Source organism: Mastigoproctus giganteus, chromosome 7, assembly GCF_048544385.1.
Source record: "Mastigoproctus giganteus isolate SK-2022 chromosome 7, ASM4854438v1, whole genome shotgun sequence".
NCBI classification, from domain to species: Eukaryota; Metazoa; Arthropoda; class Arachnida; order Uropygi; family Thelyphonidae; genus Mastigoproctus; species Mastigoproctus giganteus.
Window position 1 is genome coordinate 99,380,418 of NC_143581.1, and position 24,096 is coordinate 99,404,513.

Genomic DNA, 24,096 nt, shown 5'->3' on the forward strand with positions numbered 1-24,096 from the left:
TCAAAATAAATTATCCTGGAGCTAACTGAAAAAGCTATCAATGCACAAGGTGATCAGATGCTACTCAATCAGTTAAAAACACAGGAAAAGTATGTTGGCAATTTTCATAGAGACTGCAGGAATGGTATGTTGTAATATGTTGTCAGGATGCACCCCATAGATCTGCGATACTCTGTGGTGAAGAATCCAAACATGGGATCTATCAATCCACATAACTACAAAGACCTTCAGTGAGATTTGTATCAAGCAAATTCAGCGGCCAAGGTATCAAGCGAATCCAGTGGCACATGAAGTCACTACTGTGTCAGCATACCACTTCTGAGCAATACCAGCAAGGTGGAGAGGTGATTACCTTGCTGGAACTCATTTGTGCCATACAGTCACTATGAATGAGTGTACCTGATCAGCAGCCACAATGGACAGGCAGTTTTTAGCATTAAGAGTGCAGCTAGGTGTATGAGGACTCCGAGAGATTCCCAGAAAAACATCCCCATAACAAAACATTGCTGCTACCCATCTTTTTCTCCTAGACCAGGACATTGGAGCAATTCCTCACCACAGTTTGTTGCCATACCCTCCACTTACAGTACACACACAGCATAGCAGGAAATGCAATTCATTGGGAAAGGCAACTTTTTTCCCAGTCATCAATGGTCCAATGTCACCATTCAGATGGAAACATTAGTTGTTGTTAATGATGGTTCTCCATAAGCATGGATACTTTGACTGGATGCCTACTCCAGGGGCCCTGCAGAGGAGTGTTTGTTGGATCGTAGTCTTGGAAACACTAGTGATACTATCCTGGTTAAGTGCACAGTCAGCTGTTCCATGATTTTCCATCTACTGGCTCTCACAAGGCTAGATAGTCTATGTTCACCACAACCATTTGCATCTCACAATGGTTGTAGTCTATGTTCACCACAACCATTATGAGATGCAGATGTCCACAACTGCTGCTCTTCTCACTGTCTGTTTACTCTTGGAACACCTTATTACAGCACTCCATGAACTGCTCACAAAATTCACAGTTTTTGTAATATTTACCCTTCAACCAGAATCAGACAAGCCAAATACAAGATGAAATATGCTCGTGTCAATCAAGTACTTTGTATGGACTTCATGACACAAACCTAACAGTATCACATTTTTCAGTTATCACTGCAACAAACACATGCCACCAGGTGGTGAGGAACAGCTGATTGATAAAACGTAGCAGAGTGGTCAAAACATTTTGACTGGACAGTGTAAACATGCACAAATAGTGTACACTAATAAGGAATAGAGAATAAGCTGTATATTATGAAGAGAGGATAATTATGGACTAGGGCCACTGCAAAGCAAAAGACACCGGGATCAAAATGAATAAATAAATCAAAAAGTTGTAAAAGGCTGTATTAAGGAATGTGCACATGCAACCCTCATGTAATGAACAACTTCAGAGTGATTATTGTTACGAAGGGTCAACTACCAAAACTGGAAGAAAAGACAGCAACATGTAGGTCTGCATTTCTGACATAAACATTATAGAAATAAAGAACAATTAGAATCTGACTGACCCAAAAGAGGGGGGGGGGTAGAAGTGCACTGTAAAAAATGGAAATATATTTTGGGTATTACTCTAGAAAGAAAAGTTGGATTAACACCAAATTTTTTATGCGCGTTTTGTTGGCCCATGGGATAGTTTTAGTCCAATTCTGTATCTCCCGGCAACCCTGACTCTCTTCCAAAGTTCCAGTACTATTTTTGGAATATTCTAAAATTTTGTACCAAATATAAATGTCAATGGATTAAACTCATATTTTCCATTAACCAGTGCCCTTAAAAAGAACTACTGCATAAATCTAATTTCGCTGCTACCCAAAACACCATGAATGCTGCAAGCTTTTGATAAAACGTCTGTCTTTCTTATTTGATAATAAAATGCAACTGAAATATAATGTGTTCATTATCTAACTAGTTAAAAATTGAATTGTGCCATTAAATATTCATTATACTTACGATTTGAAGTATTTAGTTTTCTTCTTTGCTGAATCTTCAAGTGCATAGCCTGTTTCTATAATTTCATGTGATTTTCCTGTCTCTCTAAGCCTTTCTTGTAGCTCAACAACTAAATACTTGCAAACTAAAAGCCAATAATAAAAATAAATTTTATGCTCTTTTATTAAATTAGCACATAATGCTAAATTTAGTAAACAATTTTTAACAACATAAAAATTAAACTCTTTAAATTCTCTTTCTTCATTCTGTAATTCCCAAGAAAGAGAATTTAAAGGCTTGATTGAAAAGATTAGTTCCTTTGTCAGGTTCAGCGCTTTGTTAAATTTCCATAGGTTGTTTCAGATGCCGGTCCCTTGTGATTTCTGACAAGATGGGGTAGTGGGAAGAAGGTAAATCTTTTTTATTCCATCATATTTTAAATGTATTCAGTTATTTAATTTTTTTTTTTTTTTTTTTTTGCGATGTAGTCCACAAACCCAGCAACTTGAAAGCACATGCTACAAAGGAGAGATAGCAGTTTCTGTATGCAACGTGCACTTTTGTAATTCCAAAAATCATTTCTTTTTACTTCAAAGAACACATTATTACATGAGTAAACTAATTCCGGCATATGTTATTAAAAGCCATATGGTGCAAGGAAGCCTGATGCTTATTCTGTATTGGCCAAAAAAAAATTTTTCCGAATGAGAGAGAGAGAAAGGAATCACCAAGAAAGATGATATCCAGCTCAGGACCCTGGGTGTGTCAAGCCAAAGGCTCACTAGATGTGAGTCCCTGGGGTTCCTGTCCTATATCTGTCCTTTCTCTCACACACTTAGTATCTTGGCAAGCTTTTGGTAAATATATGTAAATTTTGGTAAATTATCATATATTTACCAAAAGCTTGCCAAGATACTACTCAAAACATAAGTGGATATTTTAGAAGTGTGTAGAAAATACTGTGCTGAATTGAAAAACAAATGAGCTAAACACATCACTTAGAATGGGAAAAGACTGAAATAAGGAAAAGTGTTTTTCAGGGAGAGAAATCCATGGAAATTATCAGTTTGATTTCCTCCTTATATAGGTATCTATCCAGCTGAAATTTGAATTTCCCCAACTTGTCAGTCAATTTCAACCACCCATGGAGGCAACTTACTCCAACAATTAACTGCTTAAAACAGCAGTTCTCAAACTTTCTGAGCCCGGGAAAACTTTCCTGGCACCTCCCTTGAAGTAAAACTTTATAATTTTGTGCAAAATCTTAATATGCTCGTAGTAACTGGATCCCAAGAATACAGTCAGGGAACACGATGCGGTTTCTTTGTCAAAAATACCCCAAATATTTTCTATAATTATTCACATTAATAATACAGATCAAATAGTAGTAGATAACTAACAGTAAAAAAAAAAATATATATATATATATATCAATCTTAATACATTTTTCCAGGAAGTCATGATGCACAGCTTGAAAACTGCTGGCCTAAAACTGTGCATTGAGATGCAATGCACAGTTTGAGAACTGCTGGGTTAAAAGAAAATTTCCTGCAGTAGAGTCCACACCTCTACACTTCTTGAAATTTGAATTTTGGCCCCTAGTTCTGGAATCATTTATAATCGTAAAAATTTTACCCTTATTCATTTTTCTATAATTTCTCAAAGTCTATACACTTCATTCCAATCTCCTCTGAGGTGTCATTTTCCATGCTGAGCAGTACACATATTCCTGTGGGCACCCTTTAGCTGATCTCGCCAGGCATACTGTCCATCTTTGAAACCCTGCAAGAAGCTAGTTTTTTTTTTTTTAAGTGCAGGCCTCCACACCTGAATTCAGTATTCCAAGTATAGCCTTAAAATTGCCTTATATATCTACAGTGCTCCTGATGAGCGCTGCATCAAGTGAATCTTGATGCTAAGAAAGCTCCAGGTCCCGCTGGTATTTCTCCACTTGTTCTCAAAACCTGTGCTCCTGAACTTACTCCTATTCTTTGCCACATTTTTTCACTTTCTTATTCCAAAGGTGTTTTTCTTTCTGCTTTGAAATTTGCTCATATCCAGCCAGTTCCTAAAAAGGGTGACAAATCCCTCCCATTCAATTATCATCCCATTGCAATTACTTCTACTCTCTCTAAAGTAATGGAGAAATCAATTAAACGCCAACTCTTAAACTACCTAGAAACCTTCCGTCTGATCAACGATCACCAGTATGGATTCCGTCAGTGTCGATCCACTGGTGATATTCTGGCTTATGTTACCCATTTATGGACTAATTCAATGGAAAGGTTCGGTGAAACACAAGTAGTTGCTCTTGACATCCCAAAGGCTTTCGATCATGTTTGGTATAAAATTCTTCTAAACAATCTTCCATCTTATGGTTTGCCAACTGTTTTTAGTAATTGCTTATCCAGTTTTCTCTCTGATCGCTCAATGAGGGTGATGGTAGATGGCTCTATGTCTTCTAACTTCTCCACTAATCCCGGTGTCCCCCAAGGTTCAGTTCTTTCCCCAACTCTTTTCCACTTGTATATTAATGACCTTCTTCCACTGACTGGAAATACTATCCATAGTTTTGCCATTGATAGCACATTGCATTCTACTTTCCATTTAGAGAAACCTTGCCCTCCTCAATCAGCTTCAACTTCTCGAAAATCTGCTACCAATTCCTTAAATGCCGATCTTCGGGTAATTCTCCAGTGGGGCAAAGGCAACTTAGTTGATTTCAACCCTTCTAAAACTCAGTCTTGTCTTATATCTCGCAAAAAGGATTCTTTTGCTCCTATGCTTATCTTTAGTGACACTCCGATTTCTAGGCAAAATGATATATCTCTTTTGGGGATTGATTACCCTGACTTCTAATCTCTCTTGGCACAAGCACATTACAAATATTGCTTCCTTTGCATCTAAAAAACTTGGTTTTCTCTTTCACTCTCAGCGTTACTTTTCTTCCAAAAAGCTGCTCACTCTGTATAAATCGCAAATCCGCCCTACCATGGAATATTGTTCCCACACCTGGGGTGGTGCCCCCAAAACCTCTCTCAGGCTTCTTGATTCCATTCAGAAGAGGGCAGTTAGGTTAATTAATAATTCATCTCTAACAGAGTCTCGCCACTCGCTGTCTCATAGACGTACTGTTTCTGCTGAATGCCTCTTTTACAGATACTTCCATGGGCACTGTTCTTCTGAATTGGCTTCTATAATTCCCGCTCTCTCTCTTTCAAAACAGTCCGAACACGTGCCGCCACCAGACAACATCCATTTACAGTCCAACTTCAAACTCACAGAACCAACTTTTCGTCTTCCTCGTTTTTTTCATTCAACTGCCTTTTTCTGGAACAACCTTCCTTCATACGTATTTCTTGAAAATAACAGTCTACAGACGTTCAAGTCCAACGTCAACAAATATCTTCTTTCGTCTTCTCAACCTCCAACCCAAGCAAGGTATTAAGTACTATAGGCTCTAATACATCTCGTGTTTGGGGTTTACATAAAAAAAAAAAAAAAATTCCTTAGATTTTGTGTGTTTTTTAACTAACAGCATAACCCATCCTCCCTTCCTATCTTGTCTATACACACTGCACTTCCCAAATTCCAATCCTGCATCCTTATATATCAAGGACACCAAGTCTCAGATATCCCAACAATATCTACCATGAATGTCTTAACCAGCACTTCAAATTCATCAAATTTGTTTACTATGCTCCCAGCATAAGTGTACATGCAAGTACAGATGCACCTGTTCTTACTATTAGATGGTGGTCTGAGACAGTATTTAAATTCTATACGTTGGGACCAACTGATAATGTTACCAACAGCAAATTCAAAATGGGAAGCATTCAAAGAATTTATCTTGGAAGCTACTAGGCTTTACATACCAACTAAGAAATATTGTCCAAGGTTTAGGCCTAAATGGACGTAAGATGAACTAATAAGACATATAGCAAAGAAGAAAAATGCATGAGATACATATAAATTAATGGGTGACATGGAAGACTACGATAGACATAAGCTGTTCTGTAACCAAGTCACAAAGGAGGTTAGGCAAGCAAAGGCAGATTTTGAGAAATCCTTGGCAAAGGATGCAAAGAAAAACAACAAAGAGTTCTTTACCTATTATAAACTCCAGAAGGAATCAGATTGGTCCACTGGACATTGATGGTTCAACTGTTGATGATCCTGCTCAGGTAGCCAAAAAACTAAATGAGTATTTTGCATCTACATTCACTCATGAGGAGTTATTCAGGGACGGGAATGCCAGAGGTGAGTTAAACCATGGCAGTGAGCTAGATGATTTAGCAATAACTGAGAGACAAGTGCAGGAGAAATTGTTGAAGATAAACATAAAAAATGCACTCGGGATGGACAGGATCTATCCAGTTATATTAAAGGAGACAGGCAGCAAAGGAAATAAGCAAACCCTTAGCCATAATTATGATTTTCTTTGGATTCAGGGGAGGTACCCATGGACTAGAGATGTGCAAATGTGACCCTAATTCACAAAGGAGGATCAAAGGGCAACACAAGTAATTATAGATTTGTTAGTTCAACTTCTGTTCCAGGAAAATTAATGGAGGCACTGATTAAAGAAGCACTGCAAGATCAACTAGACAAGACTTCAATTATAGCTTGGACACAGCATTAAGGCAAAGTCTTGCCTGACCAATTTGATTGGATACTATGATGTGGTCACAAAGGAATTGGATGCATGGAATAACTTTGATATTATATATTTGAATCTTAGAAAGGCTTTTGATACTGTTGCACATGGAAGACTGCTGACAAACTGGAGGCAAATTGCTGCTATGGATAAAGATGGATAAAGATAAACCATCCATAGCAAATTGCTGCTATGGATGGTTGAGTGAGAGAAGACAGTGGTAATCAATGGACACTGCTCATCGTGGACTAATGTTATTAGTGGAGTCCCTCAGGGTTCAGTGTTGAGTCCATTGTTGTTTTCTGTATTTATAAATGATATTGATGATGGTATATCAAGCTTAATGTCCAAGTTTGCAGACAATACGAAGGCTGGCAGGGTTGTTAATGACACTAATGACAGTATGCTGCTGCTGCTGCAACAGGATCTAGAAAAGTTGAGCAGATGGGCTAAGAGGAGGCAAATGAAGTTTAACATTGACAAATGTAAAGTACTACATGTGGGAAGCAGTAACCCCAGAGTGACGTATCGACTCTATGGTACTACACCGACAGTGATAGAGAACAAAAAGGACCTGGGGGTAATTGTGCAGGCAGATATGAAGTTTTCTGAGCAGTGCAGATGGTCTGCAAGGGTAGCTCATAGTGTCTTGATACACAGGATACACAGAAATTTTTCTAGCAGGGATAAGGAGGTGATTATCCCCTTGTATAAGGCAATGGTCAGGCCACACCTTAAGCACTGTATACAGGTCTGGAGGGCTCATTTTAAGAAGGATGTAGAGCTGCTGGAACGAGTACAGAGAAGAGCAACAAGAGTGAATGGAACAAATTTAAGCCTTTCTCTCTTATGAAGAAAGGCTAAAGGCTTAAATTTTGCAAATTACAGTATCTGAAGACTAGGCACCTGCGAGGTGATCTGATTGAGGTGTATAAAGCCTTGAATGGTTTGAGCATGCTCAATGCTGATGGGATTCTTCCTCTCGCTCAGAATAATCACCTGAGAGGTCATAAATTGAAATCAAGGAAAGACAGATGTGGGATAGATGTGCGGCAGTTTGCCTTTAGCCACCAGGTAGTTGGTTGGTGGAACAGACTTCCATCCTTTGTTGGGGAAGTTGATAGCCTAAATAAATTTAAGGCTCAACTGGACAGGTACTTGGAACGAATGGAGGGGTGATATGGGATTTTTTTTTTTTTGGCTGATGCTGCATAAGCTTGCTTTCTTGCATCATATGCCTCTACTAATGTTAATTAGTTACTCTAACACAGCCCGTGTATTTATTTGTTTCATGACCCCCAGCAACTGGCTTTCTGGGCTGCTGCTCATTATAATAGAGGCAGCGCAAAAATCATTTTCACCTCAGCCTGTGACTACTGTTAACCTATTAGTCTGTGAATGCTCCCCAAGCTAGCAGTTTTCCAATCCACCTAACCCTGTCTTGATAGCATCAACAAATATTCTTGCGCCCTTTGTATTTAAGTGTATCCCATTCCCTGTGGAGATATGATGCAAGAAAGCAAGCATATATATAACATAAGCTAAAAAAAAACTCCTTCCCATTTCACCCATCCACTCGCTCCAAATGTTTGCCTAGTTCTGCCTTCAATTTTTTCAAGCTATCAACCTCTACAATCACAGATGGAAGTTTGTTCCAGCAATCAACCACAAGCTGTCTAAAGGCAAATTTCTGAACATCTATTCTTCAACTGTCTTTCCTCAATTTGAATTTATGTCCCCTCAGGTGATTAATCTGGGCAAGAGGAACAATCCCATTAAAATTGAACTTGCTCAAACCATTCAAACCTTATACACCTCAGTCAGATCCCCTTGCAGGTGCCTAGTCTCGAAACACTGTAATTTGCAAAATTTAAGCATTTTTTGGTAACATTAACTCTTTGTGCCACACACAAATCTCACTGCCTTCTCTGTACTCATTCCAGCAGCTCTACCATCCTTCCTAAAATGAGGCCTCCAAATCTGTATACAGTACTCATGATGTGGCCTGACCATTGCCTTATACAAGGGAATAATCACCTCCTTACTCCTGCTAGAAAAATTCCTGTACAGGTAATCCTCGTATAACATGGTAGTTTGGTTCCTACAAAATCTTGTGTAATGAGAAACTGTGTTATACGGGACTATATTGGAAGAGTGGGTGCGAGAGTACATGTGAACAGGCAAAGTTTTTAACTCCAGCAAATAGAGGTTTTTGCTTTTATATTGACTTAAATTGGCATATTAATTTATTTTTTAGAGTTGCTTTATATTCCTAGAAACAATCCTTTAGTTTAAATTGAATTTAGACAGAGATTTTGTAGGTTATTACGTAGTATCAGTAAGGTTATCAAATCCTCGTGTGTACAGGTTTTCCAGATTCCGCAAACACAAAGTTTTTTTATTATACTTAGCCGCTTTGACTTAATTGTTAGATTAAATTATTTTCTATAAGTAGCTTATAGACCTAGTCAAGCTCCGTGGTTTATTTTGAATTTATAAAGCATGACTTCGAAAGTAAATACCTTGTGTCCGTAGATTAACAGTTCGTAACTTGCCGCCATTGTTATATGATACAACGCGTGCTAGCGTAAGGTTTAACAGAAAACTAGATATCAAGTATAGTAGTATCAATTAATCAATAAAATTTATTAATCTTATTAAATTTCATTGTCAATTGAATTGTATTTTTTTTAACTAAATAAACATAGTGACCTTGTTATTACAAACATAACATCATAAATAAATACATATAAGTTGACAGGGGATAAGAAAGTCATATAACATAACTCGGAGATAATATTCGATCCTGAAATACATATATATAGTGTTATAACTGCATTGGGTTATAGGTTTAGGGTTATATTTTGTATTGGAATTTTACTGAACTCGAATAGAAATCATGACTCGGACCAGAGCAGCAAAGCAATAGGCTTAAACTAGTGGAAGTGCTGTGGCTCAGGGGAGAACTGAGGGGGGCGGTTGTCCTTTGAATGACAGTCTATTGAAATGCACTGCTTCTTTTATGTTTGTGGAGCAATCAGGAATGGGACAGGATATTGCCAAGGGGAATGTCTTTGTGTGCGCGCAATGAAAGGAGTGCGAGGAAATCATGCACCAACTCAGCATTGTTATGGGCTTATATGACAGCTTGAAGGAAAGAAGTGGATCCCCTCAAAGGATTTTAATTGAAGGACCCATCAAGCTCTCAGCTACCCACATCAATGCCAGAGCTTGCACTTGAACATCATGCAACACAGCGACAACCCCCAAGGCAGAATGAGCTGGTCCCAAAGGAACTAGTTGTTGACTATTGTCAGGGAAACGGGGAACATATTGAGCAAAAAGGATAGATGAAACAGGAACAGGGTATGTCTGCTAAGGGCAAAAGTTGATGACGTTGCAGGGCAGATCCTTTAAGGGCACAAATGGTGATATTGTTGTACATATTGGTACTAATGATATTAAAAGTAGGGGACCGGCAGAATTACTTAACAAGTAGAAGACAATGCTTAAAAAAAGCCGTGAGTTAGGATTGAATTTGAAAGTGTCTGCAATTCTACCCAGACATGATAAGAGAGAGTATATGATGAGAGCCTTGTCGATCAATTCGGCCCAGAAGAGATTGTGCAAGGCTCACACGGTAGAATTTTTTTCAGCATGGACTGTGCTTGTTAACAGGACAGAATCTACAACTGCTTCTACACAGTTGGGATACACTTAAATAGAAAGGGTGCAAGAATATTTGCTGATGCTATCGAGGCAGAGTTAAGTGGGTCAGAAAACTGCTAGTTTGGGGGGGGGGGGGGATACACAGACTAATAGATTACCAGTATCCGCTGGCAGAGGTAAAAGTGACTCTTGCACTACTTCTATTCAAATGCAATTGAGCAGCAGCCTGGAAAGCAAGGCAATGGGAATTTCCAGGACTGCTGGGAGTCATAGTGGAACAAGTAAATACATGGGCTGTGTTACAGTAACGAAGAGTAGAAACAGGTGCATGTATACTTGCATGTACACCAGTGCTAGGAGTATAGTTAATAAATTCGATGAGCTTGAAGCGCAAGTCAAGACATCAAAGGCAGACATTGTTGGGATATCAGAAAAATGGTGTCACACAGACGTAAGCAGTGCAGAACTGGAATTTGGGGAGTACAATGTGTACAGAAGGGAAAGACAGGACAGGAAGTGAGGAGTGGTTATGCTGTTAGTTAAGAAACATAAAATCTAAGGAAGTGCATCCAATTGATGTTGGTAGACAATGCAATGTTGAGCCTGTTTGGTATGACATAAGCACTGGGAAAGGAAAAATGAGAGTAGGCGTGTGTTATAGGCCTAATGAATCTGATGAGTATAATGAGCAATTGTGCAGAGAAATAGTGCCCAGTACAATAGAGTGTCTTATAATGGGGGATTTTAATTTCCCGGATATTGACTGCAATTTGTGGGTTGGTCACTCACACACACACTAGCAAGGCTTTTGTGGATTTATTGGATGATTGTTTTCTACAGCAGCAAGTTCAGGAGACAACTAGAGGGAGTAATACTCTTGATCTGATTATCAGTAATGATTCTTCATGCACCAAGAATCTGCTGATAAAGGAACCACTAGGTGGCAGTGATCACAGTCTTCTCAAGTGGGATTTACTCAAAGAGGTAACAACCATCAAGGGTAAAGGGAAGGGTTTATGCTTTCGTAAAGGTGACTACGGTGGTCGGAGACAGTATTTAAATTCTATACGGTGGTACCAACAGCAAATTCAAAATAAGAAGCTACTAGGCGTTTCATACCAACAAAGAAATACTGTTCAAAATTTAGGCCTAAATGGATGTAAGATGAACTAATTAGACATATGACAGAGAAGAAAAATGCATGGGATATATATAAATTTTGTGACACAGAAACCTATGATAGATATAAGCTAGTCTGTAAAGTTACAAAGGAGGTTAGGCAGATTACAAGAAATCTTTGGCAAAGGATGCAAAGAAAAACAGGAAAGAGTTCTTTACTTAGGTAAACTCTAGAACAAAGGGGATGAACCAGATTGGTCCATTTGATATCGATGGTTCAACTGTTGATGATTCTGCTCAGGTAGCTAACAAACTAAATGAATACTTTGCATCGACATTCAAACATGAGGATTTATTCAGAGAGGGGGATGCCAGAGGTGTATTCAACTCTGGCAGTAAGCTAGATAATCTTGTAATAAATGAGAGTAAAGTGGAAGAGAAATTGTTGAAGTTAAACACAAGAAAGGCACCAGGGGTGGATGGAATCTATCCAGTTATATTAAAGGTAGCAAAGAAAGTAAGGAAACCCTTAGCCATAATTATGAGAGCTTCCCTGGACTCAGGAGAGGTACCCATGGACTGGAGATGTGCAAATGTGACCCCAATCCACAAAGGAGGATCAAAGGCTGACACAAGTAATTACAGACCTGTTAGTTTAACTTCTATTCCAGGGAATTTAATGGCGGCACTGGTTAAAGAAGCATTGCAGGATCATCTAGACAAGACTTCAGTTATAGCTCGGACACAGCATAGGTTTGTTAAGAGGAAGTGTTGTCTGACCAATTTGATTGGATACTATGATGTAGTCACAAAGGAACTGAATGCAAAGAATAACTTGGATATCATATATTTGGATTTTAGAAAAGCCTTTGATACTGTTGCACATGGAAGACTGCTGCACAAACTGGAACAGTGCTGTAATGGAGACAAATTGCTGCTATGGATAAAGCAATGGTTGAGAGGGAGAAGACAGGGAGTGGCAATCAATGGACACTGCTCTTTGGGGATTAATGTTATTAATGGAGTTTCTCAGGTTTCAGTGGTGGGTCCATTGTTGTTTTCTGTATTTATAAATGATATTGATGATGGTATATCAGGCTTAAGGTCCAAGTTTACAGACAATACAAAGGTTGGCAGAGTTGTTAATGACACTAATGATAGTACACTGCTGCAACAGGATCTAGAAAAGTTGAGCAGATGGGCTGAGAGGTGGCAAATGAAGTTTAACATTCACAAATGTAAAGTACTACATATGGGAAGCAGTAATCACAGAGTAAAGTATGAACTCTGTGGTACCACACTGAGAGTAGTAGGGAATGAAAAGGACCTGCAGGGTAATTGTGCAGGCAGATATGAAGTTTTCTGAGCAGTGCAGATGGTCTGCAAGAGTAGCTCATAGTGTCTTGTCAATGATATACAGGAATTTTTCTAGTAGGGATAAGGAGGTGATTATCCCCTTGTATAAGGCAATGGTCAGGCCACACCTTGAGCACTGTATACAGGTCTGGAGGCCTCATTTTAAGAAGGATGTAGAGAGAGAGAAAATCTTTATTGTACAGTAAAGATACAGTAGAGCTGTTGGAACAAGTACAAAGAAGGGCAACAAGATTAGTGAATGGAATAAAGGGTTGCTCTTACGAAGAAAGGCTTAAGTTTTGCAAATTGGTGTCTGGAAACTAGGCACCTGCAAGGTGATCTGATTGAGGTGTATAAAGCCTTGAATGGTTTGAGCATGCTCAATGCTGATGGGATTCTTCCTCTTGCTCAGAATAATCGCCTGAGAGGGCATAAATTCAAATTGAGAAAAGACTGTTGTAAGATAGATGTGCGGAAGTTTGCCTTGAGCCAGCGGGTGGTTGATTGCTGGAACAAACTTCCATCTGTCGTAGAAGTTGATAGCTTAAATAGATCAAGGCAGAACTTGATGGTTCAAATAAGGTGTTTTTTTTTTTTGTTTTTTTTTTTTGGCTGGTGCTATATAAGCTTGCTTTCTTGCATCATGTGCCTTTGCTAATGCTGTTCAGATCATGCCTAGTGCTGCATTCTGCAGAACCACCTTCTAAAGTTGGCACTGATAGCAAGTTGCTTTCAATTTGATGGGGTTTTTTTTTTTTTTTACTTAATACTAAATGTCACCACAATGGTCATATAACTTGGACTTTGATTACTACCATCTACAACAATTGAAAGATTCATTTTTCAAATTCATCACTGTCTTCTTTCCCTCTCTGCGCAATTTCACTAACAATTCCTTTTTGTTGTTTTTTTTTGTTCTGCGTCATTTATTTTTTGCTCTCTCACTATCAGGAAACAAATTTCTGAACAATGCTCCTGCATGATCAGCACAACTCAGAGCAGAATTTCTATGACACAAGATGCCAATAAACATTCACTACATACAAGATCAAATGTGCTAAGTAAAAAATACAATCTTTAGATTTCTTTCTATGCACACTGTTCCTTATCTTCATTTGTTGGCAGTTGTCTGATTATATTGGGTTTCCTGCGAACTGAAACCAGAGAGACATCTACATATAGTATACAAGTCTTATGCTAATCTTTTTCTGGTTTTATGATACTTGGAAAATCTCGAAAGTGTATTCTGAAATTTTACATAGCATTTCCTTGGCATTTACTGAAAGACTAAATTCATCACATTTATTATTTATTCATATTTATTTACTGAAAGACTTGTATTTCATATTTATTTCTTTACACAAGTATAAAGAAATTCAGATATTAAACAAAAGAATGTTATTATCCAACATTCTATTTTGTGTAAACTAGCATAACTAAATTCCAATTTCGTTTTCATTTCTGGAGTGTATCATATGGAAGTGTTTCTACGTATCGTACTGAGGTAAACTTCTCTTATTTTTTTTACAAATACTGATATCAACATAGAACGTATTGAGCATTATAGCTCTGGTTATATTATTAAATATTATTATTATACTGGGTGTCTCAAAAATACACGGCATAACTTCAGGAATGAGTTCCTCATATGTAGACAATAAAAATATTTTATATCAACATAGTTCCGGAAATGCTTGGTTTCCAAGTTTTGAAGGTCTGTCTATGACACTTTAAATGTGCACATCACCTTATAGTAATTGTTCAAAATGTCCACCTTCTGCCTGAATACAGGTCTCACATTGATGTCTCACGGACTCGCAAGGACGATGCCAAATTCCTGGCATGTTTCATAGTCTCTCACCCTGCCACAATTGCACGTGGGTTTTCCTCAGCCCATACATGCTGATTGTGAAAGTTTTGGATTCCGTCCCGTGTGAACTGTGCTTCATCTGTGAATATCACTAAGGCAGGAAAGTGAGGAGTTGAACCACACTGCTGCAAGAACCACAGGCAGAACATTACTCGCACAGGGTAATCTGCTGGTGACCAGGCCGTAAGGATACTGTTGGTGTTCTCGCAACACTCTCCAAATAGTCTAACGTTGAAAAGCCAGTTGCATTGCTATTCTCCATGTGATGATTCCAGGAGTGGCATGCACAACATCCAAAATCTCATGCTCCTTTACTTCAGGAGTCTTTTTTTTTTTTTTTTTTTATGAAAACCCCAAACACGAAAGGTATCAAAACCTATAGTACTTAGTACCGTGCATGGGTTAAAGGAGAAGTATGGGGGGAGGGGGATGCCGGAAACTTTGCTCTAGAAACTAAATATGGGTTTTGCCACTTCAAGCCTCCAATAAGCAAAGTGGTGGTTTTGGTCGTCCTCTGTTGGTAGCATGTGGTGTAAGGTTCCCATGTTCACAAATGCAGCGATGGATACCTTCAAACGTTTTCCTGTCTGGACATCTTCATTCTGGGTACCTTTCGTGGTACAAACGACGAGCCTCCAGAGCATTGCCGTCCACCAAACCGTACATAAAGTGCATATCCGCTTGCTCCTGATTGAGTACATGGTCGGAATGGAAAAACACCAGATTCTGTCAGTGCCTTGTGATGAAGGAAATCACCTGCAGGAGATAAGACATTCTTATCTGATAAGATAAGACATCCAGTTAATAACTCAAGAACCAAGCATTTCCGGAACTACCATATTTCCCCATGTATAAGACGCACCTTAATTTTGGGGCCTGAAATTTGAAAAAAAAATGTATTACATAAAGTCATTGAACTCAAGTTTTATTCATCATAAAATTCATACAACTCCTCATCACTGTCAAAACTCCCATCAATTAGCTTGTCCTCATCTGTGTATGATGACAAATCACTGTCTTCATATATTGCCTCGTCCTCAGTTCCATCTGTGGCATTTGAAATGCCACACTTCTAAAATGACTTGATAACGATTTCAATCTTGATATTATCCCAGGATCTTTTCACCCAGGTGCAAACTTCTCCTATAGTTGGTTTCTTCACTCTTCCTGCTGGTGTCAAATTGTCCCCGGAAGACTTCATCCATTGGTTCCATTCGTCTCTCATGGCAGCTTTGAAGGGTTTGTTAATGCTGACATCAAGTGGTTGGAGCTGAGATGTCAAGCCTCCAGGTATGATGGCAAGTTTTGTTTTTTGCTCTGCAGCAATCTTCTTTGTGTTTTTTGTTATGTGTGCCCTGAACTGATCAAGCAGCAATTGGGCAGGTTTGCATAAGGGCCCACCTGGTCTCCTGCTCCAAACTTTCTCAAACCAGATCTTCATCCCATCCTGATCCATCCAACCCTTGTCATGAACGTGGACAATCGCTCCTCGAGGAATGTCTTCTTTTGGCATTGTTTTACGTTTGAAAATCAGCATAGGAGGCAGCTTGGTTCCATTGGCACAAGCTAGAACAACTGTATAATGGCTCTTTTCATGTCCACTTGTCTTCACAGTTACAGTTTTCATCCCCTTCTTATCAACAGTTCTGTTACTTGGGACATCAAATTGAAGGGGAACTTCGTCCATATTTGTAATCTGTCCTAACTCAAACTGATGTGTTTTTCTGACATTGAATGACAAAATGATGAAATTCAAGGACCTTCTGCTCATAGCTTTCAGGCATCTTTTGGGCAAGTCTAGTGCATGTACGCATGCTTAGTCCATTCTGTTTCATGAACCTGAAGCACCAATTGTGTCCTCCTTTGAAATCAGTAACTTTATCATCAGCAATTCTTCTTGCCTCATGCTGAACCATCTTTGTGGACACAGGAATTCCAATTGCTCTTTGCTCCTCAATCCATATCTTCAATTCCCTCTCTAAATCAGGCCATTTTGCTGGCTTGCCTCTAATGGTCTTCTTCTGCCGTGGCATTTCCATAGTTTCTTCTTCCCGTAGCCAGTTTCGGATTGTTTTCTCAGTTGGAGGAGGACCAAACTCACGTTCAGCAGAACTATTTCCATTCACTTTTACAAACTGGATCACTTTTAACTTGAATTCAGAACTGTACGAAAATATTTTCTGAGCCATTTCTGGGCAGAACATGGCAAAACGTAACCTAATATACCGGTAACAAGTGCGAAACAATGAGCGCAAAGACAACAAGTGCAAAAAAGCAGGAAATGCAAGTAGAAAAATCTACAACCACTGTATAAGATGCACCCAGTTTTTAGACCCCAATTTTTTCAAAAAAGGATGAGTCTTATACATGGGGAAATACGGTATGTTGATATAAAATATTTTTATTCTCTACATATGAGGAACTCATTCCTTGATGTTATGCCGTGTATTTTTGAGACACCCTGTATATTTAATATTATTTAGTAAATATATTAAAAATTATTATACTATTATATTATTAAAAGTGTTAATAATATGAGTATTTTTTAATGCTAATTTTATGATGATTCATATATAATATAACATTTCCTTATTTGTAAATATCATTAGTTACATAAAACATACGCAGCATATATATGTAGTGATTTGTAAGCGAGCAAGGTGCGGATAGGAAATCTCTCTGAAAAAACTGGCTCCACTCATGTTTTCAAAATCTTTTGGTACATACAAATATAGCTTACTCTCCTTCACCGTATGCAAAACCTACTTAATCAATTAAAATATAATTAATGCACATCTAATTTTTAAACCTAAACTTAAAAACATTTAAAAACAAAATAATCAATTTGGTTACAATAAGGCAAACTAGTGTTCCCAACTGTGCAACAAAAAAAGTGTATAATGCATTCAGCTCCACTATAAAGTTTTCTGCTGCATGGCTCCCTATCTCATAGCCTATAATTGGCATAGTCAATACAGCATAGTTAATCTCCAGACTTAATGAATTCTGGAGATCAAAGAGCTAGTAGTGGGTGTGGGTTTATTTTGTAAGAATCCCTTGCTCTTTGCAATACTAGTAGCAAAACAAAAGATGTAAATTTAGGAGAAAAGCAAAAGTGACCAGGAAGTATAATGGGACAGCAAGTTCCATGGAGAGGCCTCATTAGTGAGCCTCCTACAGTTTTGGATCAAGAATAATGAAATTTTGCTAACATGAGTGCAAAACATTATTTTCCTAGATTTCATGTTTAGCTGTATTTGCAATGGACAAGTCTGAGGTAAAGAACAGGAAGTTCTATTAACAAGGGATTGATGGAAGTCCAGCATCCAAAAAATCAGTTATTAACACATCTGCTCTGCAGTCTACTTTAACCAGTTACTTTCTACCTATATTTGCATAGGTAAGAGTGGACAGTTATATTCTATAGATATTTCCGGATATTGATCTTCCACAGATCTCTTCAATAATGCATCATTTTAGCTGTCCAGGGAAGAAGATACATCTTCACTGGACATTACATTTATTGTATAAAGCCGTACCTAGTCAATTTAGCCTGTACCAACCCACCCATGCTTGACCATTTGCAGGGTGGGAGACTCTTAAAAAGAAAAAAATGTAAGTAATAACAATAACTAGAAAAGAAGAATATGCATACATATAGGAAACAATTCAAGTTCCAGGTCAAGGTTTTCAAGTCCAGGTTAAGGTGCCCAAAGCCCTGCCGAAGATAGAACTGCCAGACAAGTAGCTTGAACTCTGTAGAATCACGAACTACACAAGCAGCTGGAGTTACATTGGATATAGCAAACTCATGCCTCACAAGAGCAAAGCCATTCAGAACAATTGCACAGAACTCTGTAATCCAGCACTACACCATGCGGCATTACCAATCCAAGGCTTCCAGATGCAGAAGTGTCATCCATCTAACAAATATAGCAGTTGCGAAGGCCTGAAAAGCCAAGAGGTTTTCCTGTTTATCAAGTAGAATCATCTCGCAGCCTTCTGCTATAAGATTGAGATTACTCAATCAAGATACCAATTCAACTCTTAGATTGCTATACTGCTTACAGTTGTACATAATGTTTCCACGATTCCCTTTTGCCACAATGGAAACTAGACCTCATGAAATCATGCAACTTCGCATTAATTCAAAGTGACCAGTCAACAGAAACATAGTTTGCAAGTTTGGTGCAAACCATTTAAACTTTATCGAGACTGCATTTCTTTTATCGGGAAAAAAATTTAGTGTAATCTGTCCTTTATCACAAACACTCCAATGCTCCTGCCACACATTTACCAGAGCATCCCAGATTCTTGCCTTTTCCTTCTTGGGATCTGCAAAGATGTCCACCTCTATATTCAAAAAAAGAACTTGGAATGCCACGGTACACGCAGTAATCCTCCCTGGACAGCTAAGAGGTATAAGAGCTGTGGTTATTTTCTACCCTTCTCAACTTCATGCATTAAGAATCTGCAGAAAAAGGAACCACTAGGTGTTAGTGATCACAGGGTGCTCAAGTGGGATTTACTCAAAGAGGTAACTACCATCAGAGGTAAAGAGAAGGGTTTTTGCTTGCGTAACGATGACTAGGGTGGTCTGAGACAGTATTTAAATTCTATATCGTGGGACCAACTGATGATGTTACCAACAGCAAATTCAAAATGGGAGGCATTCAAAGAATTAATCTTAGAAGCTACTAGGCTTTACATACCAACTAAGAAATATTGTTCAAGGTTTATACCTAAATGGATGTCTAATGAGACATGTGGCAGAGAAGAAAAATGCAAGGGATACATATAAATTAAAGGGTGACATGGAAGCCTATGATATAAGCTGGTCTGTAACCAAGTCACAAAGGAGATTAGACAGGCAAAGGCAGATTATGAGAAATCTTTGGCAAAGGATGCAAAGAACCACAGCAAAGAGTTCTTTACCTATGTAAACTCCAGAAGGAAAGGAATGAATCAAATCGGTCCACTGGATATTGATGGTTAAACTGTTGATGATCCTACTCAGATGGCTAACAAACTAAATGAGTATTTTGCATCTATATTCACACATGAGGAGTTATGTTTGTTATTTGATTTTTAGGAGCATTAGCAACTAAGGCCATATTGCTCCGGGGATATGCGGTGGTCATTCCCTGACCTTTCCACATCCTCCGTATTTGGTGGTGACGGGCTCGAACCCCGGTCTAATCAAAAAGTGTGTGCTACACACTGCTGCTCCTTCCCACCTGGCTAAAGAGGTGCCTATAAAGCCTTGAATGGTTTGAGCATGCTCAATGCTGATGAGATTCTTCCTCTTGCTCAGAATAATCACCTGAGAGAGCATAAATTCAAATTGAGGAAAGACAGTTGTAGGATAGATCTGCAGACGTTTGCCTTTAGCCAGCAGGTAGTTGATTGGTGAAACAGACTTCTATTTTTTGTTGTGGAAGTTGATAGCCGAAATAAATTTAAGATTGAGCTGGACAGGTATTTGGAATGAAAGGAGGGATGAACAGATATTTGGAATGAACTGTATTATGTCACTGGTCATAAGTCTCCCTGCTGCTTAATATTTGTATTATTATATTCTTTGTAATAGTGAGTTTTAAATTTCTAGTGATTATTGCTATTAATTACATAAAAATTATTAGTTTTTGTATTCATTCTTATGTTATACTTAAAATAGTTGAACAGATATGAGAATTCCAACCAGTTGAATGCATATATGGGAAAGGTGACGTGGTAATTAAAAAAAAAAAAAAAAATCACCAAATAAAGACTTAATGAGGCGCCGCGTAATGCGTAAAAAGTTTGGGAACCACTGCACTAGGGAATTCTACACCCCAAAGGCACTAGCACAAGAACTAATAATTAAATAACAGCATGTTGTGGTGCATTAGCAAATAATTGTGGTGGCCCTCTAAAAGATATTGATGATAATTGGCTCCATCCCTTAATTATTAATAAAAATAATTTTTACTTGAAGTAAAAAAAATTCCATTGCATATAACGATGTGTCTGCAAACAATAAAATTATGAACTGAACTCACCTTCGCACGAGTCGGCATATTTCACCCCATACATTTCCTCTTCCAGCGTTTTTGCATCAGCCATTCCAAAATAACTACAGACGGAATAAACTGAAAATCCATAAAGACAACATTTAAAAAAAAAATCTGATAAACATAAATATAGGAAGAGCATATTACGCCTCCACAGTGCTTTCTCAAACAAGAACTGAGCCGTAGAATTCTTTCACCTTAGAATATGCCACAAAGTAGTGAGTAGTATCTACTACTCTGTGGAATATGCATATCTAACCACGTTTGCACGTGTTTATCTATTGAAAAAAAAAAAAAATAATAAAAATAAAAATACAATATATATAAAATAAATAAATATATATATAAATAATAACAATAATAATTATTAGCAGTCAGTAACAAAAGCTGATACTTGCGCGGAAAAAAAAGTGAAATTAATCACCGTCCCCCTATTATCAGTTCAAAAGGTCTCAGGAATACTGTGAAACGCAAGGAATGTTTGTGGGTTTTCTTCACAAGGTGGACAGTCTTAGGAGAGGGAAATGGGTTTATCCCTTTAGTTATATATCTGTAATAAATTTATAACTGTAGACAAGAAGCTTCTGACATGTGGCTTGTGTAGACCTAATGAGAGCAGCCAGACTCTGGAGTGTGTCATGCCTGAGACATTTAGATTAGTGAGAATACCCAGAGTCGGATTTAACGGATGGTGCACCGGGCGCGCGCGCCCTGGGCCCCGACTTCTGAAGGGCCCACGCAAAACCCCAACAAAATAGTTGAACTAATATGTTCAACTATTAGTTCAAAACATTGTGATTATTATGCTATTATTAATTATATTATACATATATTATATTAAAATTTTATTGGAAATAAAACATTAAGAGTACATAATTTTTTTTATTTATTTCAAAAAATGGTTAACATGTATTTTCATTTTTCCTGTCTCTCTCTCTCTTTTTTAAGGGGCCCAATATTTTCTTCTGCGCCCAGGGCTTCAACCGACCTTAATCCGTTACTGTGAATACCAGTGTTTAACTTCAATCACTGAAAAAATTGGCAACTGGCACAATCGAGAGATCCTTGGCAAGGGATGCGAAGAAAAACAGCAAAGAGTTCTTTACTTATGTAAACTCTAGAAGGAAGGGGATGAACCAGATTGGTCCACTTGAGATCGATGGGTCAACTGTTGATGACCCTGCTCAGGTAGCTAACAAACTAAATGAATATTTTGCATCGACATTCACACATGAGGAGTTATTCAGCAAGGGGAATGCCAGAGGTGTATTGAACTCTAGCAGTAAGCTAGAGAATCTTGTAATAACTGAGAGCAAAGTGGAGGAGAAATTGTTGAAGATAAACACAAGAAAGGCATCTGGGGTGGATGGGATCTATCCAGTTATATTAAAGGAGGCAGCAAAGGAGGTAAGCAAACCCTTAGCCATAATTATGAGAGCTTCCTTGGACTCAGGGGAGGTACCCATTGACTGGAGATGTGCAAATGTGACCCCAATTCACAAAGGGGGATCAAAGGCTGACACAAGTAATTATAGACCTGTGAGTTTAACTTCTGTTCCCGGAAAATTAATGGAGGCACTGGTGAAAGAAGCACTGCAGGATCATCTAGACAAGACTTCAGTTCTAGCTAGGACACAGCATAGTTTTGTTAAGGGGAAGTCTTGCCTGACCAATTTGATTGGATACTATGATGCAGTCACAAAAGAACTGGATGCAGGGAATAACTTTGATATTATATACTTGGATCTTAGAAAGGCTTTTGATACTGTTGCACATGGAAGACTGCTGCACAAATTGGAGCAGTGTGGCATTGGAGGCAAGTTGCTGCTATGGATAAAGGGGTGGTTGAGGGGGAGAAGACAGAGAGTGGTAATCAATGGACACTGCTCATCGTGGACTAATGTTATTAGTGGAGTCCCTCAGGGTTCAGTATTGGGGCCTTTATTGTTTTCTGTATTTATAAATGATATTGATGATGGTATATCATGCTTAATGTCCAAGTTTGCAGACGATACGAAGGTTGGCAGGGTTGTCAAGGACGCTACTGACACTATGCTGCTGCAACAGGATTTGGAAAGGTTGAGCAGATGGGCTTCGAGGTGGCAAATGAAGTTTAACATTGACAAATGTAAAGTACTACATATGGGAAACAGCAACCCCAGAGCAACGTATCAACTCTGTGGTACTACACTGACAGTGGTAGAGAATGAAAGGGACCTGGGGGTGGTGGTGCAGGCAGATATGAAGTTCTCTGAGCAGTGCAGACGAGCTGCAAGAGTAGCTCATGGTGTATTGTCAATGATATATAGGAATTTTTCTAGCAGGGATAAGGAGGTGATTATTCCCTTGTATAAGGCAATGGTCAGGCCACACCTAGAGTACTGTATACAGGCCTGGAGGCCTCATTTCAGGAAGGATGTAGAGCTGCTGGAACGAGTACAGAGAAGGGCAACTAGATTGGTGAATGGGACAAAGGGGTTCTCTTACGAAGAAAGGCTTAAGTTTTGCAAATTACAGTGTCTGGAAACTAGGCACCAGCGGGGTGATCTGATAGAGGTGTACAAAGCCTTGAATGGTTTGAGCATGCTCAATGCTGATGGGATTCTTCCTCTAGCTCAGAAAAATCACCTGAGAGGGCATAAATTCAAATTGAGGAAAGACAGATGTAGCATAGATGTGCGGAAATTTGCCTTTAGCCAGCGGGTGGTTGGTGGGTGGAACAGACTTCCATCCCTTGTCGTGGAAGTTGATAGCCTAAATAAGTTTAAGGCTCAGCTGGACAGGTATTTCGAACGAACAGAGGGGTGAAGTGGAAGTGGTTATTTTTATTTATTTATGTTACTTTTTTTTTTTTTTTTTTTTTTTTTTGGCTGATGCTGCATAAGCTTGCTTTCTTGCATCAAATGCCTCTACTAATGCTAATGCTAATGCTAATTTCTGACTACTGAAAATCTTGGGTGCCTCTATTTTAAATGGTTATGCACCAACCTATCCTTGAAATATGAATGATTGTGTAATAATGTTTTACACCTCCAAGGGTTTGCATTAATTATGACTACTCTGATACATCAATTAATGAAATATTATCTTGTGTGCAGCCAGTAGAATGACTTATAACCAGAGCTTGGAATGGACCAGTTCATAATGGAACACTATACCATTTTCTTGCGTGCATTGGTAAAGTCCCATATATACTTGTTTATTTAAAAAATAATAATAAATAAATTTAAAAAAATAATAAATAAATTTTTAAAAAAATAATAAAAAATAAATTTTTAAAAAAATAATAAAAATTTTTTTAAAAAAATAATAATAATATGTTTGGCTAATGAGGGTGCCCCCTTGCCAGGTGGGCAGGAGCAGCAGTGCATAGCACACGCTTCTTGATTGGACCG

The 24,096-nt window shown here is 38.3% G+C and overlaps 1 protein-coding gene across 1 annotated transcript in view; it reads right to left on the reverse strand.

Annotated features, from left to right (window-relative positions):
* Positions 1–20,975, reverse strand: part of CNPYb (FGF signaling regulator protein canopy b) — a 150,863-nt gene extending 129,888 nt beyond the window's left edge. Inside the window, exons 1-2 of the mRNA XM_090377045.1 lie at positions 20,690–20,975; positions 1,999–2,122 (exon numbers count right to left, since the gene is read on the reverse strand). Coding sequence (XP_090233171.1) covers positions 1,999–2,122; positions 20,690–20,843 — 278 coding nt within the window. The 5' untranslated portion in view covers positions 20,844–20,975. The remainder of the gene's footprint in view (positions 1–1,998; positions 2,123–20,689) is intronic.
* Between the last annotated feature and the right edge of the window lie 3,121 nt (positions 20,976–24,096).